This window comes from Hyperolius riggenbachi, chromosome 11 (assembly GCF_040937935.1).
Source record: "Hyperolius riggenbachi isolate aHypRig1 chromosome 11, aHypRig1.pri, whole genome shotgun sequence".
Taxonomy (NCBI): Eukaryota; Metazoa; Chordata; class Amphibia; order Anura; family Hyperoliidae; genus Hyperolius; species Hyperolius riggenbachi.
The window spans coordinates 193,499,414-193,515,502 of NC_090656.1; the positions used below are offsets into that span (position 1 = coordinate 193,499,414).

The following is a 16,089-nucleotide window of genomic DNA, read 5'->3' on the forward strand; positions in this document are numbered from 1 at the left end:
AGCGTAAAAAATGACTGGATCCATGGTCCCAACTGCTGTCTCTGTATCCAAGGATGGTCTCCACACGTCCAGCTGTCTCCAACAATGACCCCAGAGCTTCTGCTGACCTCCCAGAACCCCAGGTATTTATACAGGTTGTTATCTCTTTAAGAATCCGGATCCGGACCGCAACCGTGTTCATACCGCACGGAAACCGTATGCAACCGGACCGGATCCGGACAGGAACCGTACGGTTCAGGTCCGATCCGGCTCCGGTGCGGTCCGGACATCCGGTGCGGTTTTTGCAAAACCGCAAGTGTGAACGGGGCCTAAGACTGTTAAATTCAACAGTGAGGACCCTGAAGCAGCCGTTTCTCATAATATATAAAGCAGTTAAACAGGTTTGCTTAGTTATTATTCCCATAAAACGTGCAAGCGATAGTGCTGATCCAAGCAGAGATCAGTTTTTGTTTAATTATGGATTCCCCTGAAGCCAGACAGCAAATGTAAGGGCTGCTATATACAACAAGTCTCACATCATACAGCTGCAGCCTAACCTATCCTCCCAGCCTGCTCCATAGAAAATAATATGCAAACTTATCTTTCCACTAAGAAACTTGATCGCGCTGAGATGCAATCGCATTTCTTCTTTTTTTCCACCACTGTGATCCACCGAGTGTATGGGGCAATTACAGTGCGTTTGCAATTTTCCGATGGGAGAAAAAAAATGGGCAGGAAAATATTTCGAGTCGCTGAAAAATTGCATTGAGGTGCGATTGCTATGCAATTTTCTGTGCATCTATACTTGTATAAGAGGCCAATCGCAGAAAAATGCAGCAGGCATGACAATTGCGATTGTTAAAAATCACATTGCAAACACAGCGCACTAATGGAAACATCCCTGTGTGGTTTCCATAAGTAAACTAAATACCTATAGTAATCAATGAATTGGCAGTGGAAAAATTTCAAATGCAGGACATGCAAGACCCATCAGCATAAATCGCTAAAAAAAAAGAGAAAAAAAATCACTTCATAGCCTAATGTCAATCAGATTGCTCTAAATGATGAAGTAAAAAACTTCCCAAAGAAAGCTGAAAAACGCTATACAGTCTTGTTCCCAAGTTTCATAAACAATGTTGATGTTATGACAACTAGCAAGAATCACTGGGGCCAGGTCACACAGATGATAACACCTCATGGAGGCATAACAGCAATGGAGATGATGTAGCCAAAGCATGCAGGGTGGGCAACAGCAGCAAGCAGCATGCAAACATTGAATAGCGTGTCACAAAGCACAGTGTGTTAAGCTTGTCTCACCATGTCCGTGTCTCCAGAGCGTGTAAACAGCGGCAGTGCCTCTTGTCACCTGTGTGGTCCGATGCAGAGATCGGCTCCTATCTCTGTGGACACCCATAACCAGTGATGGCGATGAGGATTGGGGCGGCAGACAGTAATGCGGACTACAGGTCCAAGCAGTGGCGGTCACGGTCAGACTGACCGGACGGCATGCATGGCAGAGTGGAGTGGCCCTTTTACAGACCTGTAGTGGATGCTGGGTTCAGAGCCAGGACGGCGTGGCGTCCCAAGCAGGAACATGCAGCTCCCCCGACGTTTCGCCGGCTTCCTCAACTAAATACCTAGCGTTTTGCAATTGTAACGCGATCGTGATTGGATCCTAAAATGCACTCCATGAAAAATAGCCCTTACAGTTACTGAAGGAGGAAGAAAAGCCTGGCATTTGTTAATATTATTTTTATATTTCCTAGCATTTACTATTGCTTTTAATTAGCTAAAATATACAGTATTTTTTGGACTATAAGATTCACTTTTTCTCCCCCAAAAGTGGGGGGAAAAAAGTCACTGCGTCTTATAGTCCAAATGCAGGGAGTTCCTGACTTGTGAACACTTCCCAATGCGAACCTCCAACCTGCTTCAATGTCGGGGACTCCCTGTACTGTGCCCATGCAGAAGAAGACACGGGGACAAAAGGAGGATACAAAGGGGCATAGAGGAGGACACATAGAGACACATTGGCTTTGATTCACTAACCAGCGCTAAGCTGGTTAGTGTACCTTAAGAGATAGTGGGCCCTGCACAGTGTGCGCGCAGCGCGGTGTGCTGGTAAGCTGCCCTGTAAACGTCACTCCCGGTGCGCTGAAAACGGCGCATCGGTGCCCCCAAAACGGCGCATCAATGCGCTGCTTCAGAGAGCACCTGATGCACCCCAGGTGCGACATTTACAGGGCGGCTATTACCGGTGTACCGCGCTGCACGCACACTGAGCGGGGCTGTGCGCAAAGTAGCTTTGCGCGGCCGTTACTGCACGCAAAGCTACTTATGAGGCACTAAGAGGCTTTTCACTCCGGCGCTAACACTTAGCACCGGTTAGTGAATCAAGCCCAAGAGGTACAAGGGGGTATGAGGTACAAAGGGGGCATAATCCACAAGATGCCCCTTCACCATGGATGCACCAGGTTTAGTATATATTTTTCCCCCTGGTTCTTGTCCTCTAAACCTAGGTGCGTCTTATGGTCAGGAGCGCCTTATAGTCCGAAAAATACAGGTAAATGTAGTCTTGTTGTGTTTTTTTTTTTACATGATTTACGGTTTTCTATAAATGTGTGTGTGTTTGTATGTATGTATATGTGTGTGTGTGTGTGTACGCTCACAGCGTAATTCAAAAAGCTGCCACTCACAGGGGGAGGTGAGGAGTCGTACCGGCGTGACAGGTGAGCATGCAATACTCACTGCAGGAGTGGATGGGCAACCGGCCGGGCGTCCCTCTGTCATCGGAAAATAGATCTATTGAATGCCATGCACCCGATTGAGCCTCACCAAATTCGATTTTCCAGAATGCCTGATTGATCCATTCGACCGATTTTGGCCGGAAACAGATTGAAACGATTGATCGGGTCACCATATTGCGGCATAGCTATCTGCCAGATTTGAAAATTCTAATCTAATCCGCTGGATATCGATGCCGAAAATCGAGTAATGTGTGGGCATACTAAGGATGTTTTACCTGCTATTACTTTTGCATTCTCCTTGACACAGCCAGGTCCATATATTGTCTATATGTTGAGAGACTTGGACATCCTAGAGGACTGGACCGCTATAAAAAAGGTATTTAAAAGTATTATGCATTGCAAATAGAATGGAAGGTCTAAACATGGCTGTTTCTAGCCTTTTTGTCACCCCAAGCAAGAATTCCAGTGTCACCAGCCCTGAATTCATCTACTCTGAATTATTGACCATCCCTAATCCCCAAAACCTTTCAATGTAAACATCAAAGCCATAACTGACTTTACACTGCCCAAACCTGGTGAGTGTAACATGTGATAAATGACTGCACAGTGGTGTAATGGATAGCACTATCTGAACGAAGTTTGCATTTTCTCCCAGTGTCTGTGTGGGTTTCCTCTGGGCACTCCAGTTTGCTCCCATATCCCAAAAACATACAGATAGGTTAATTGGCTTCCCCCTAAAATTGGCCGCAGGCTACAATAGTCATATGTCTATGATAGGGATTAGATTGTGAGCTCTACTGAGGGAGTTGGTGACATGACAATACTATGTACCCTGTGTAAAGCGATGCAGAAGATGTCAGCACTATATAAATAAAAATAATTTGCAGTCTTTTGATAAATGTGAGTGTTTCCTCCAGGCTGGGATCTCTTCTCCTCTCACGTCTGATCATTCTTATTTCTCGCACAGGCCAAAGCAGCGGTTTCTCCTCAGAAGCGCAAATCGGAGAGTGAGTCCTCAAAACACATTATTGTGACTTCCATTAATTGTTTCTGTGTTCCATGTTAATGTTTTCCTGTTTCTCTTCTCTCCTGGGGATTGTTTTTTAGCACTATGCTGCCTATTAATGTTGCATCACTGTCTGCATTACACACTCATTACTTGCTGTACATCAAAGTGGTATTTAAAGCCTAAGGCCAGGATCACACTTAGCAGTGTGACCCTGGCCTTAAGAAACCCAGTGGTTTGGGGAGGCTTGACACCACCAGGAAGGGGTAGTATCAATGCGATGATTTTCTTTCTGCTACTTTCACTTGTTTCCTGTCACTCTCTTGACAGGGGAAACTGCTTCCTGTGCCATCCTGCTCCACTGTCACTTATCCACACTGCCTCCTGTGCCATCCTGCACCACTGTCACTTACCACATTGCCTCCTGTGCCATCCTGCACCACTGTCACTTACCACATTGCCTCCTGTGCCATCCTGCACCACTGTCACTTACCACATTGCCTCCTGTGCCATCCTGCGCCACTGACACTTACCACATTGCCTCCTGCGCCACTGTCACTTATCCACACTGCCTCCTGTGCCACAGACACTTAATCGCACTGCCTGCCTCCTGTGCCATCCTTCACCACTGTCACCACATTGCCTCCTGTGCCATCCTGTGCCACTGTCACTTACCACACCTGTGCCATCCCGCTCCATTGTCACTTATCCTCTCTGTCTTTCCTGTCATCTTGCTCTCCTGTCACTGGCTGTTCTCTAGTTCTGGCAATCCTCAATGCTTCCCATAGCATGCTGCTCCACTGTGACTGATACCTGGCACCTCTTCTACTATCACTCTCCACAGTGATTCTTTGTCTGTACTGCCTCCTACCCCATCCTGCTATACTGTACCTGGTCTTTACAGCCTCCTCTTCCATATGCTCCTCTGTGACAGATTACCCTGTTTTCTCTTCTGCTGTCACACTTCCACTGTTACTGACTCCTGTCCTACTGATGCCAAACTCTGCTGCCTCCTATCCCATCCTGCTCCAGCATATGAGAGGTAACCACTGCCACATCTGTCATCACACTCCAGTCACTGATCCCTGCTGCCTCCTGTCCCATCCTGCTCCACTGTGACTAATCCCTGCTGCCTCCTGTCCCATCCTGCTCCACTGTGAGTGATCCCTGCTGCTTACTGTCCCATCCTGCTCCACTGTGACTGATCCCTGCTGCCTCCTGTCCCATCCTGCTCCACTGTGAGTGATCCCTGCTGCCTCCTGTCCTATCCTTCTCCCCTGTGACTGATCCCTGCTGCCTCCTGTCCCATCCTGCTCCACTGTGACTGATCCCTGCTGCCTCCTGTCCTATCCTGCTCCCCTATGACTTATCCCTGCTACCCCCTGTCCCATCCTTCTCCCCTGTGACTGATCCCTGCTGCCTCCTTTCCCATCCTTCTCCCCTGTGACTGATCCCTGCTGTCTCCTGTCCCATCCTGCTCCACTGTGAGTGATCCCTGCTGCCTCCTGTCCCATCCTGCTCCACTGTGAGTGATCCCTGCTGCCTCCTGTCCCATCCTGCTCCTCTGTGAGTGATCCCTACTGCCTCCTGTCCTATCCTTCTCCCTTGTGACTGATCCCTGCTACCCCCTGTCCCATCCTGCTCCACTGTGAGTGATCCCTGCTGCCTCCTGTCCCATCCTTCTCCCCTGTGACTGATCCCTGCTGCCTCCTGCTCCAATGTGACTGATCCTTACTGCCTCCAGTCCATCCTGCTCCCCTGTGACTTATCCCTGCTACCACTTGTCCCATCCTTCTCCCTTGTGACTGATCCCTGCTACCTCCTGTCATATCCTGCTCCCCTGTGACAGAGCCCTGCTGCCTCCTGTCCCATCCTGCTCCCCTGTGACTGATCCTTACTGCCTCCAGTCCATCTTGCTCCCTTGTGAATTATCCCTGCTGCCCCCAGTCCATCCTGCTCCCCTGTGACTGATCCCTGCTGCCCCCGTCATATCCTGCTCCTCTGTGACTTATCCCTGCTACTTCCTATCCCATCCTGCTCCCCTGTGACAGGGCCCTGCTGCCCCTGTCCCATCCTGCTACCCTGTGACAGAGCCCTGCTACCTACTGTCCTTCCCTGCTCCCCTGTGACTGATCCCTGCTATCTCCTGTCCCATCCTGCTCCCCTGTGACTTATCCCTGTTATCTCCTGCTCCCCGTGACTTATCCCTACTGCCTCCTGTCCCTTCCTGCTCCCCTGTGACAGAGCCCTGCTTCCTCCTGCTCCCCTGTGACTGATCCTTACTGCCTCCAGTTCATCCTGCTCCCCTGTGACAGAGCCCTGCTGCCTACTGTCCTATCCAGCTCCCCTGTGACTTACCCCTTCTACCTCCTGTCCCATCCTGCTCCCTTGTGACTGATCCTTACTGCCTCCAGTCCATCATGCTCCCCTGTGACTTATCCCTGCTGCCTCCTGTCCTATCCAGCTCCCCTGTGACTTATCCCTGCTACCTCCTGTCCCATCCTGTTCTCCTGTGACAGAGCCCTGCTCCCCCTGTCCCATCCTGCTCCACTGTGACTGATCCCTGCTGCCTCCTGTCCCATCCTACTACCCTGTGACAAAGGCCTGCTATCTCCTGTCCCATCCTGCTCCCCTGTGACAGAGCCCAGCTGCCTCCTGTCCCATCCTGCTCCCCTGTGACTGATCCTTACTGCCTCCAGTCAATCCTGTGACTTATTCCTGCTGCCTCCTGTCCCATCCTGCTCCCCTGTGACAGAGCCCTGCTGCCCCTGTCCCATCCTGCTCCCCTGTGACAGAGCCCTGCTGCCTCCTGTCCCATCCTGCTACCCTGTGACAGAGCCCTGCTGCCTCCTGCTCCCCTGTGACTGATCCTTACTGCCTCCAGTCCATCCTGCTCCCCTGTGACTGATCCCTGCTGCCTCCTGTCCCATCCTGCTCCACTGTGAGTGATCCCTGCTGCCTCCTGTCCCATCCTGCTCCACTGAGTGATCCCTACTGCCTCCTGTCCTATCCTTCTCCCTTGTGACTTATCCCTGCTACCCCCCTGTCCCATCCTGCTCCCCTGTGACTTATCCCCGCTACGCCCTGTCCCATCCTGCTCCACTGTGAGTGATCCCTACTGCCTCCTGTCCTATCCTTCTCCCCTGTGACTTATCCCCGCTACCCCCTGTCCCATCTTGCTCCTCGGTGACTTATCCCTGCTACCCCCTGTCCCATCTTGCTCCCCGGTGACTGATCCCTGCTACCTCCTGTCCTATCCTGCTCCCCTGTGACAGCCCTGCTGCCTCCTGTCCCATCCTGCTCCCCTGTGACTGATCCTTACTGCCTCCAGTCCATCCTGCTCCTCTGTGACTTATCCCTGCTGTCTCCTGTCTTATCCTGCTCCCCTGTGACTGATCTTTACTGCCTCCAGTCCATTCCTGCTCCCCTGTGAATTATCCCTGCTGCCCCCAGTCCATCCTGCTCCCCTGTGACTGATCCCTGCTGCCCCCATCCCATCCTGCTCCCCTGTGACTTATCCCTACTACCTCCTGTCCCATCCTTCTCCCCTGTGACTTATCCCTACTACCTCCTGTCCCATCCTTCTCCCCTGTGACAGGGCCCTGCTGCCCCTGTCCCATCCTGCTACCCTGTGACAGAGCCCTGCTACCGACTGTCCTTCCCTGCTCCCCTGTGACTGATCCCTGCTATCTCCTGTCCCATCCTGCTCCCCTGTGACTTATCCCTGTTATCTCCTGCTCCCCGTGACTTATCCCTGCTGCCTCCTGTCCCATCCTGCTCCCCTGTGACAGAGTCCTGCTGCCTCCTGCTCCCCTGTGACCGATCCTTACTGCCTCCAGTCCATCCTGCTCCCCTGTGACAGAGCCCTGCTGCCTCCTGTCCTATCCAGCTCCCCTGTGACTTATCCCTGCTACCTCCTTTCCCATCCTGTTCTCCTGTGACAGAGCCCTGCTCCCCCTGTCCCATCCTGCTCCACTGTGACTGATCCCTGTTGCCTCCTGTCCCATCCTACTACCCTGTGACAAAGCCCTGCTATCTCCTGTCCCATCCTGCTCCCCTGTGACAGAGCCCAGCTGCCTCCTGTCCCATCCTGCTCCCCTGTGACTGATCCTTACTGCCTCCAGTCAATCCTGTGACTTATTCCTGCTGCCTCCTGTCCCATCCTGCTCCCCTGTGACAGAGCCCTGCTGCCTCCTGCTCCCCTGTGACGGATCCTTACTGCCTCCAGTCCATCCTGCTCCCCTGTGACAGAGCCCTGCTGCCTCCTGTCCTATCCAGCTCCCCTGTGACTTACCCCTGCTACCTCCTGTCCCATCCTGCTCCCCTGTGACTAATCCCTGTTGCCTCCTGTCCCATCCTACTACCCTGTGACAAAGCCCTGCTATCTCCTGTCCCATCCTGCTCCCCTGTGACAGAGCCCAGCTGCCTCCTGTCCCATCCTGCTCCCCTGTGACTGATCCTTACTGCCTCCAGTCAATCCTGTGACTTATTCCTGCTGCCTCCTGTCCCATCCTGCTCCCCTGTGACAGAGCCCCGCTGCCTCCTGTCCCATCCTGCTCCCCTGTGACAGAGCCCTGCTGCCTCCTGCTCCCCTGTGACGGATCCTTACTGCCTCCAGTCCATCCAGCTCTCCTGTGACAGAGCCCTGCTGCCTCCTGTCCTATCCTGTTCTCATGTGACAGAGCCCTGCTGCCCCTGTCCCATCCTGCTCCCCTGTGACAGAGCCCTGCTGCCTCTTGTCCCATCATGCTACCCTGTGACTGGTCCTTACTGCCTCCAGTCCATCTTGCTCCCCTGTGACTTATCCCTGATGCCTCCTGTCCCATCCTGCTCTCCTATGAATTATCTGTGCCGCACCCAGTCCATCCTGCTCCCCTGTGACTGATCCCTGCTGCCTCCTGTCCCATCCTGCACCCCTGTGACTTATCCCTGCTGCCCCCAAACCATCCTGCTCCCCTGTGACTGATCCCTGCTGCCCCTAGTCCATCCTACTCCCCTGTGACTGATCCCTGCTGCCTCCTGTCCCATCCTGCTCCACTGTGACTGATCCCTGCCTCCTCCTGTCCCATCCTGCTCCACTGTGACTGATCCATGCTGCCTCCTGTTCTATCCTGCTCCCCTGTGACTGGTCCCTGCTGCCTCCTGTTCTTTTGTGACTGATCCCTGCTGCCACCTCTCCCATCCGTTTCCCCTGTGACTGATCCCTGCTGCCTCCTGTCCCATCCTGCTCCACTGTCACTAATCCCTGCTGCCTCCTATCCCATCCTGCTCCCCTGTGGCTAATCCCTGCTGCCTCCTGTCCCTTCCTGCTCCTCTGTGACTGATCCCTGTTGCCTCCTGTCCTATCCTGCTCCTCTGTGACTGATCCCTGCTGCCTCCTATCCCATCCTGCTCCCCTGTGACTGATCCCTGCTGCCTCCTGTCCCATCCTGCTCCCCTGTGACAGAGCCCTGCTGCCTCCTGTCCCATCCTGCTCCCCTGTGACTTATCCCTGCTACCCCCTGTCCCATCCTGCTCTCCTGTGACTTATCCCTGCTACCCCCTGTCCCATCCTGCTCCACTATGACTTATCCCTGCTACCCCCTGTCCCATCCTGCTCCACTGTGACTGATCCCTGCTGCCTCCTGTCCCATCCTGCTCCCCCATGACTGATCCCTGCTGCCTCCTGTCCCATCCTGCTCCCCTGTGACTTATCCCTGCTACCCCCTGTCCCATCCTGCTCCCCTGTGACTGATCCCTGCTGCCTCCTATCCCATTCTGCACCCCTGTGACTGATCCCTGCTGCCTCCTATCCCATCCTGCTCCACTGTAACTGATCCCTGCTGCCTCCTGTCCCATCCTGCTCCCCTGTGACTGGTCCCTGCTGCCTCCTGTCCCATCCTGCTCCCCTGTGAGTGATCCCTGCTGCCTCCTGTCCCATCCTGCTCCCCTGTGACTGATCCCTGCTGCCTCCTGTCCCATCCTGCTCCCCTGTGACTGATCCCTGCTGCCTTGTGTTCCTTTGTGACAAATCCCTGCTGATCTTTGGAGACATCAGTATGAACTCCCCTACTACATAGTATCTACGTACTACATAGTATCATTCATCCCCATGCCTGAATATGCACAGTTTTTGCTGGTCTCTCTGTATTTTGCTTTCTCATTATTCCATTTACCATTTTCTGCCTCATGATTGTAAGTTTACATCCTGTTTAGGTATAAAGACTGAGAAGCAGCATTTCAGCGCTCGTTGTGAGGATGGATGCCTGTATTATGAGGGAGAGAGCTTCACCAAAGGAGAAACCATTATTCTGGACATGAAAGATGAACCTCCATCCCAGTTAGTACAAGTTTATTTTCTGTCCTATTGAGTTCTGTGTTTCAATATTATGTATGTTGCTTTCTATTTTTGTAAGCCTAACGCAGCCAGCATATTCTCTCTAAGACCTCGTTCTCACTATATGAGCTGCTGTGCGCATTTCGGCAGCATGTATAGTGTGCGACATGCAAGAATGGTAGAAGGGCATAGACAGCCCTTCTACCGTTCCCTTTATATGCTCGATGCGCAATCGCACTGCTGCCTTATCGCACTGACCCATTCACTATAATGAATAGGATGCGCAGCGCAGATGGCGTGCGATCATACGAGTTGCGTTCCAATCGCACAGCCATCTGCGCTAATTGATATGAATGAGGCCTTACTGCAAAATTTGCACTTGACCTGAAAGGGGATGAGTCTGCATACAGGCATGTCATGGGACAGCTTCATTCCTGGTGAAAATAGGTGTTAATCAGGTTCTGGTGGTTTGTAAATTTTACCATCATTGCTGGCTCATAAAAGTCTCATAACCTGCTCATTGTGAGCCCCAATTTCCCTCTGGTTTTCCTCGCTACACTGCAATCATCGCTTGTGGTGGGTTACACCCACCAGCCCTCCAGTCTAGTAGCTTCATTGAAACACAAGTAGGCTGCATCCCTTCCTGTTAGGCCACAACGACTGATAATATCCACTGAGCCTTCAGCGTTGGTAATATTTACAACACTCCACGCAGCCTGTTTGGGCCTGATGGATAAGGGCTCCAATGACCCACTGAACATCAGTATTGCCACATGTGGCCCAAGGAGAGTCTGTGGCCTGGTGGGATGCGAGGGGCAACTTCTTTGCTCCCCTCCTGTGCTCCCCCAGTATATGTACAGCTACATGCAGCAGTGAGCTTTTTTCTTTTTCTTTTTTTGTAACACTTTTTATTAAAGTGAAAATTATTGCTCATACAGAATAAATGATCAACAATAATCACCATAACCGTAAAAAGCGAAAAACATCCAATTAATAGTAAATGCAGATACTCATATACAGTATCATTGGATAGAAATGCAGTATTTTAAAGGATCCGCGCCCTCCGTTTACTTGCGCCTGGTCCTCCGCTCTGATCCAGACCCCCGGTTGGCTTCCGACCCCACCGCCCAGGTCGGGCTCTCATTCCACATCTAAAATGGCCGTCGGAGCTTGCCGCGGTTCTAGGGCCTCCCCTAAACCCCCCCCCCATCCCCGATCCACGCACAGGAGACAGCCTGTAGTGAAGACGCGGCGGGAGGAGCCCTAGAGCTGCGCAGCCACACTCACGTCTATGCGGACTGCGCAGCCGCGGCAAGCTCCGGCGGCCATTTTATATGTGGAATGAGAGCCCGACCAGGGAGGTGGGCTCGGGAGCCGACCGGGGGTCTGGATCAGAGCGGGGGACCCGGGACAAGTAACGGAGGGCGCGGATTGCGTCCTCCGCAGATACTAAATAGACACAGGTACTGAACTTTTTTTTTAGACATTTCACCTCGTAAGTCCTTTAAATATAATTTCTTAGTAGAGTAATGCACATATCAGTGAAGAGAAGGAATAGGATTCTGCAAATCTTAATCAACTTCAGTGTTATTAAACATAACCACATGATTATCAAAAGAACATGAAAAACAAGTAAAATTGTACCAGCTCATAATTGAGCCCAAAAAGGGCAGCAAATAACAAATAATAAAGAGGTTGAAAAGGAAGAGAAACTAAAGAATAGAGGTCAACCAGTCTGGTCTGCCCCCAAGTGTACACAATGGAGAAGATATTGTGTAAAGAAAGCAGTTCCCATAACCTAAAATCAGACCACTTATAGTAGCCACCTAGCCAGAGAGAAGCACCCAAGTCCTCTTCATATGTACATCAGCTATATCAAAAATGGATGCAGCAGTGGGCTTTAATTGATGTAAATATTTCCACCATTTACTTTCACTATACTGTTCTCCAGAGAGAAGCAGCCGGCCCTCCACCACCCCAATCCTTTCTTTCTTCCCTTCTTCTGGTCATTAACGCTGTGTTCCTTCTGCAGGGCTGTGATCACCGCTGTAAGCACAGGGGAAGTGTGGCTGCGGCGAGGAGACAGCAGCAAGACCAAGATCTACGTGTCTCAGCTACAGAAAGGCAAATACTCAGTGCGAAGAGCGGGGAAATGACAGAAGAGCGCGTTCCATTACATCTGAGGGGAAGGCTTTGTTCATTTGGTGGCAGGTGTTCAGTTTAGGATATTGTTTGTAGACTGAGATGCTTTAGGGTACCAGAGCTGGTTTATCGAGACTAGTGCAGAGAAAACTGGAGTGAAAGCGGAGCAGCTGCCCACAGCGACCAATCAGTTTTCAGCACTTAAAACCAGGTTTCTGATTGGCTACTGTAGGCAGCAGTTCTGGTTGAGTTCGGTTTTCTGGCACTTGTGCTGATGAATCGGACACTTTTGAATTTATGTTTACTGTCAGTACAGCATATAGGATGCTGTGAGGTGGATTTCCTACAGGTTCTACCAAGCTGCAGAACAGAGGAGAAACTAAATAATCTGGCACGCTTAGAATTGACTTTTTGTTTAACAAAAAGTCTGCTCTTTGGTAAAAGGTTACACCTGGGTCATATCAGACCAGAGGGCTTTGCTGAAAGGTTTGTAACTTGGCAGTTGTGTGACAGCACCCTGGACACCTAAGTTATTAAAAAAGTAAGTTCTTGCAGTGGGTGCTGCTAGCAACTGCTAGAGAACAAAGACCTGTTCTCTTACTTCTTTCTGATTTGTCCCAGGCAAGACTTAAAATGAACACATTTAAAAAAAAAAATCAGTCCTTCAGGTTGGCCGGAGCACTTATGTTCTCAGCTCAGGGCAACCTGGGCAAATCCACTCTGTGTGTTTTTGGAGATTATCCACTAAGGTTGATGTTCACTTTAGAGTGCTGAGCTTTTTCCAAAAAAAATAGATATTTTCATAAAGGTTTGTTTTTTGCACAAGTTATTAAAATTGTATTTTTATAATCTCTTAAATTAGAAAGCAATAAACAGTTGTGTTTTACGTTAGCCAGATTGGTGTGTGTATTTACTGAGGTGAAAGTCTTATCGCTTTCTCAATATGAAAATATCACATCTCCAGTACAAGGTTGCCTGCCAAATGCTAGACCCCTTTGTGGGTTCTTCAATCCTCTGCAATGAGTTTGTGGCTCCTACAAGTATCTGCAATAAGTCTGTGGGTCCTACAAGCGCCTCCAATAAGTCTGTGGGCCCTTCAAGCATCTTCAATCAGTCTGTTGCTCCTACAAGCATCTGCAATGAGTCTGTGGCTCCTACAAGCATCTGCAATAAGTCTGTGGGTCCTACAAGCATCTGCAATAAGTCTGTGGGTCCTACAAGCATCTGCAATGAGTCTGTGGCTCCTACAAGCATCTGCAATGAGTCTGTGGCTCCTACAAGCATCTGCAATAAGTCTGTGGGTCCTACAAGCATCTGCAATAAGTCTGTGGGTCCTACAAGCATCTGCAATAAGTCTGTGGGTCCTACAAGCATCTGCAATGAGTCTGTGGCTCCTACAAGCATCTGCAATAAGTCTGTGGGCCCTACAAGCATCTGCAATAAGTCTGTGGCTCCTACAAGCATCTGCAATAAGTCTGTGGCTCCTACAAGCATCTGCAATAAGTCTGTGGGCCCTACAAGCATCTGCAATGAGTCTGTGGCTCCTACAAGCATCTGCAATAAGTCTGTGGGCCCTACAAGCATCTGCAATAAGTCTGTGGGCCCTACAAGCATCTGCAATAAGTCTGTGGCTCCTACAAGCATCTGCAATAAGTCTGTGGGCCCTACAAGCATCTGCAATAAGTCTGTGGGCCCTACAAGCATCTGCAATGAGTCTGTGGCTCCTACAAGCATCTGCAATAAGTCTGTGGCTCCTACAAGCATCTGCAATAAGTCTGTGGGCCCTACAAGCATCTTCAATCAGTCTGTTGCTCCTACAAGCATTTGCAATAAGTCTGTGGCTCCTACAAGCATCTACAATGAGTCTGTGGCTCCTACAAGCATCTGCAATAAGTCTGTGGCTCCTACAAGCATCTGCAATAAGTCTGTGGCTCCTACAAGCATCTGCAATAAGTCTGTGGGCCCTACAAGCATCTGCAATGAGTCTGTGGCTCCTACAAGCATCTGCAATAAGTCTGTGGGCCCTACAAGCATCTGCAATAAGTCTGTGGGCCCTACAAGCATCTGCAATAAGTCTGTGGCTCCTACAAGCATCTGCAATAAGTCTGTTGCTCCTACAAGCATATGCAACGAGTCTGTGGGCCCTACAAGCATATGCAATAAGTCTGTGGCTCCCACAAGCATCTGCAATAAGTCTGTGTGTCCTACAAGCATCTGCAATAAGGCTGTGACTCCTACAAGCATCTGCAATGAGTCTGTGGCTCCTACAAGCATCTGCAATAAGTCTATGGCATCTACAAGCATCTGCAATGAGTCTGTGAGTCCCTCAAGCATCTGCAATAAGTCTGTGGCTCCTACAAGCATCTGCAATGAGTCTGTGGCTCCTACAAGCATCTGCAATGAGTCTGTGGCTCCTACAAGCATGTGCAATGAGTCTGTGGCTCCTACAAGCATCTGCAATGAGTCTGTGAGTCCCACAAGCATCTGCAATAAGTATGTGGCTCCTACAAGCATCTGCAGTAAGTCTGTGTGTCCTACAAGCATCTGCAATAAGTCTGTGGCTCCTACAAGCACTTGCAATGAGTCTGTTGCGCCTACAAGATTATGCAATAAGTCTGTGGCTCCTACAGGCATCTGCAATAAGTCTGTGGCTCTTACAAGCATCTGCAATAAGTCTGTTGCTCCTAGATGCATCTGCAATAAGTCTGTGGGTGTGAGTCCTACAAGCACTTGCAATAAGTCTGTGAGTCCTACAAGCACTTGCAATAAGTCTGTTGCTCCTAGATGCATCTGCAATAAGTCTGTGGGTGTGAGTCCTACAAGCACTTGCAATAAGTCTGTGGGTTCCACAAGCACTTGCAATACGTCTGTGGCTCCTACAAACATCTGCAATAAGTCTATGGCTCCCACAAACATCTGCAATAAGTCTGTGGGTCCTACAAGCATCTGCAATAAGTCTGTGGGTCCTACAAGCATCTGCAATAAGTCTGTGGGCCCTACAAGCATCTGCGATAAGTCTATGGCTCCTACAAGCATCTGCAATAAGTCTGTGGCTCCTACAAGCATCTGCAATAAGTCTGTGGCTCCTACAAGCATCTGCAATAAGTATGTGGGTACAACAAGCATTTGCAATAAGCTTTACATTTACAACTTAGAGGCCTATAGGCTGGCTCAGGCATCCTGGTGCCCTAAACTCCGCCCCTAAAACAGGCCACACACCTCAAGTAAAAATATTCTGAGCTTGAATCCCTGCCTTATGTCATTAACTATCCTCAGAGCCCTTAGTTACATGAGACAAGGATTAGTGCCTGAGGTCAGTGATATGAGACAGGGATTAGACTGTAAGCTCCTGGGGTTAGTGATCTGAAGAGGAGGGGCCACCTATCCTGCATAAGGCGGCTGTAGGCACATGAAATCGCTTAACAAAATTGCTCACAAAATCGCTCAGCACTTGCGATTGCGCTTGCGATTTGTAGTGTGAACTAGGCCTAAGAGTGTGTGTGTGTGTGTGTGTGTGTGTGTGTGTGTGTGTGTGTGTGTGTGTGTGTGCGCGCGCCCCTTTAAATAGAAGCTGTGGTCTTTCCAGTAGTAGCGTATGGCTGTGAAAGTTGGACTATAAATAAGGTAATGTGTAGAAAAATTGATGCTTTTGAACTGTGGGTGTGGAGAAAGCTACTGAGAGTTCCCTGGACTGCCAAAAGATCTAACCAGCCAATGCTTACAGAAATAAGCCCAGAGTTTTCACTAGAAAGGTTAATATTACTATTAAAACTCAAATACTTCAGTCACATAATGAGAAGAATGGATTCTTTGGAGAAAGCCTTGATGCTTGGAAAAATTGAGGCCAAGAGAAGAAGAAGACCGCAGAGGCTGAGATGGATGGACAGCATATATGAGGC

At 50.2% G+C, this 16,089-nt stretch overlaps 2 protein-coding genes across 2 annotated transcripts in view; both read left to right on the forward strand.

Moving 5' to 3' along the window:
* BRMS1 (BRMS1 transcriptional repressor and anoikis regulator) overlaps positions 1 to 13,081 on the forward strand; it is a 77,871-nt gene extending 64,790 nt beyond the window's left edge. The window contains exons 8-11 of the mRNA XM_068261108.1: positions 3,038 to 3,102; positions 3,694 to 3,733; positions 9,928 to 10,051; positions 12,081 to 13,081. Coding sequence (XP_068117209.1) covers positions 3,038 to 3,102; positions 3,694 to 3,733; positions 9,928 to 10,051; positions 12,081 to 12,204 — 353 coding nt within the window. The 3' untranslated portion in view covers positions 12,205 to 13,081. The remainder of the gene's footprint in view (positions 1 to 3,037; positions 3,103 to 3,693; positions 3,734 to 9,927; positions 10,052 to 12,080) is intronic.
* A 52-nt stretch (positions 13,082 to 13,133) lies between these two features.
* On the forward strand, positions 13,134 to 15,395 carry LOC137537932 (keratin-associated protein 16-1-like). The gene has a single exon (XM_068259862.1). It carries the CDS (start codon positions 13,134 to 13,136, stop codon positions 15,393 to 15,395), a length of 2,262 nt encoding a protein of 753 aa, XP_068115963.1.
* The last annotated feature ends 694 nt before the right edge of the window (positions 15,396 to 16,089 follow it).

What these genes read in the sequence shown, in the direction of transcription:
- LOC137537932 (XM_068259862.1), top strand. Translation starts at nt 13,134, where the DNA reads ATGAAAATATCACATCTCCAGTACAAGGTTGCCTGCCAAATGCTAGAC.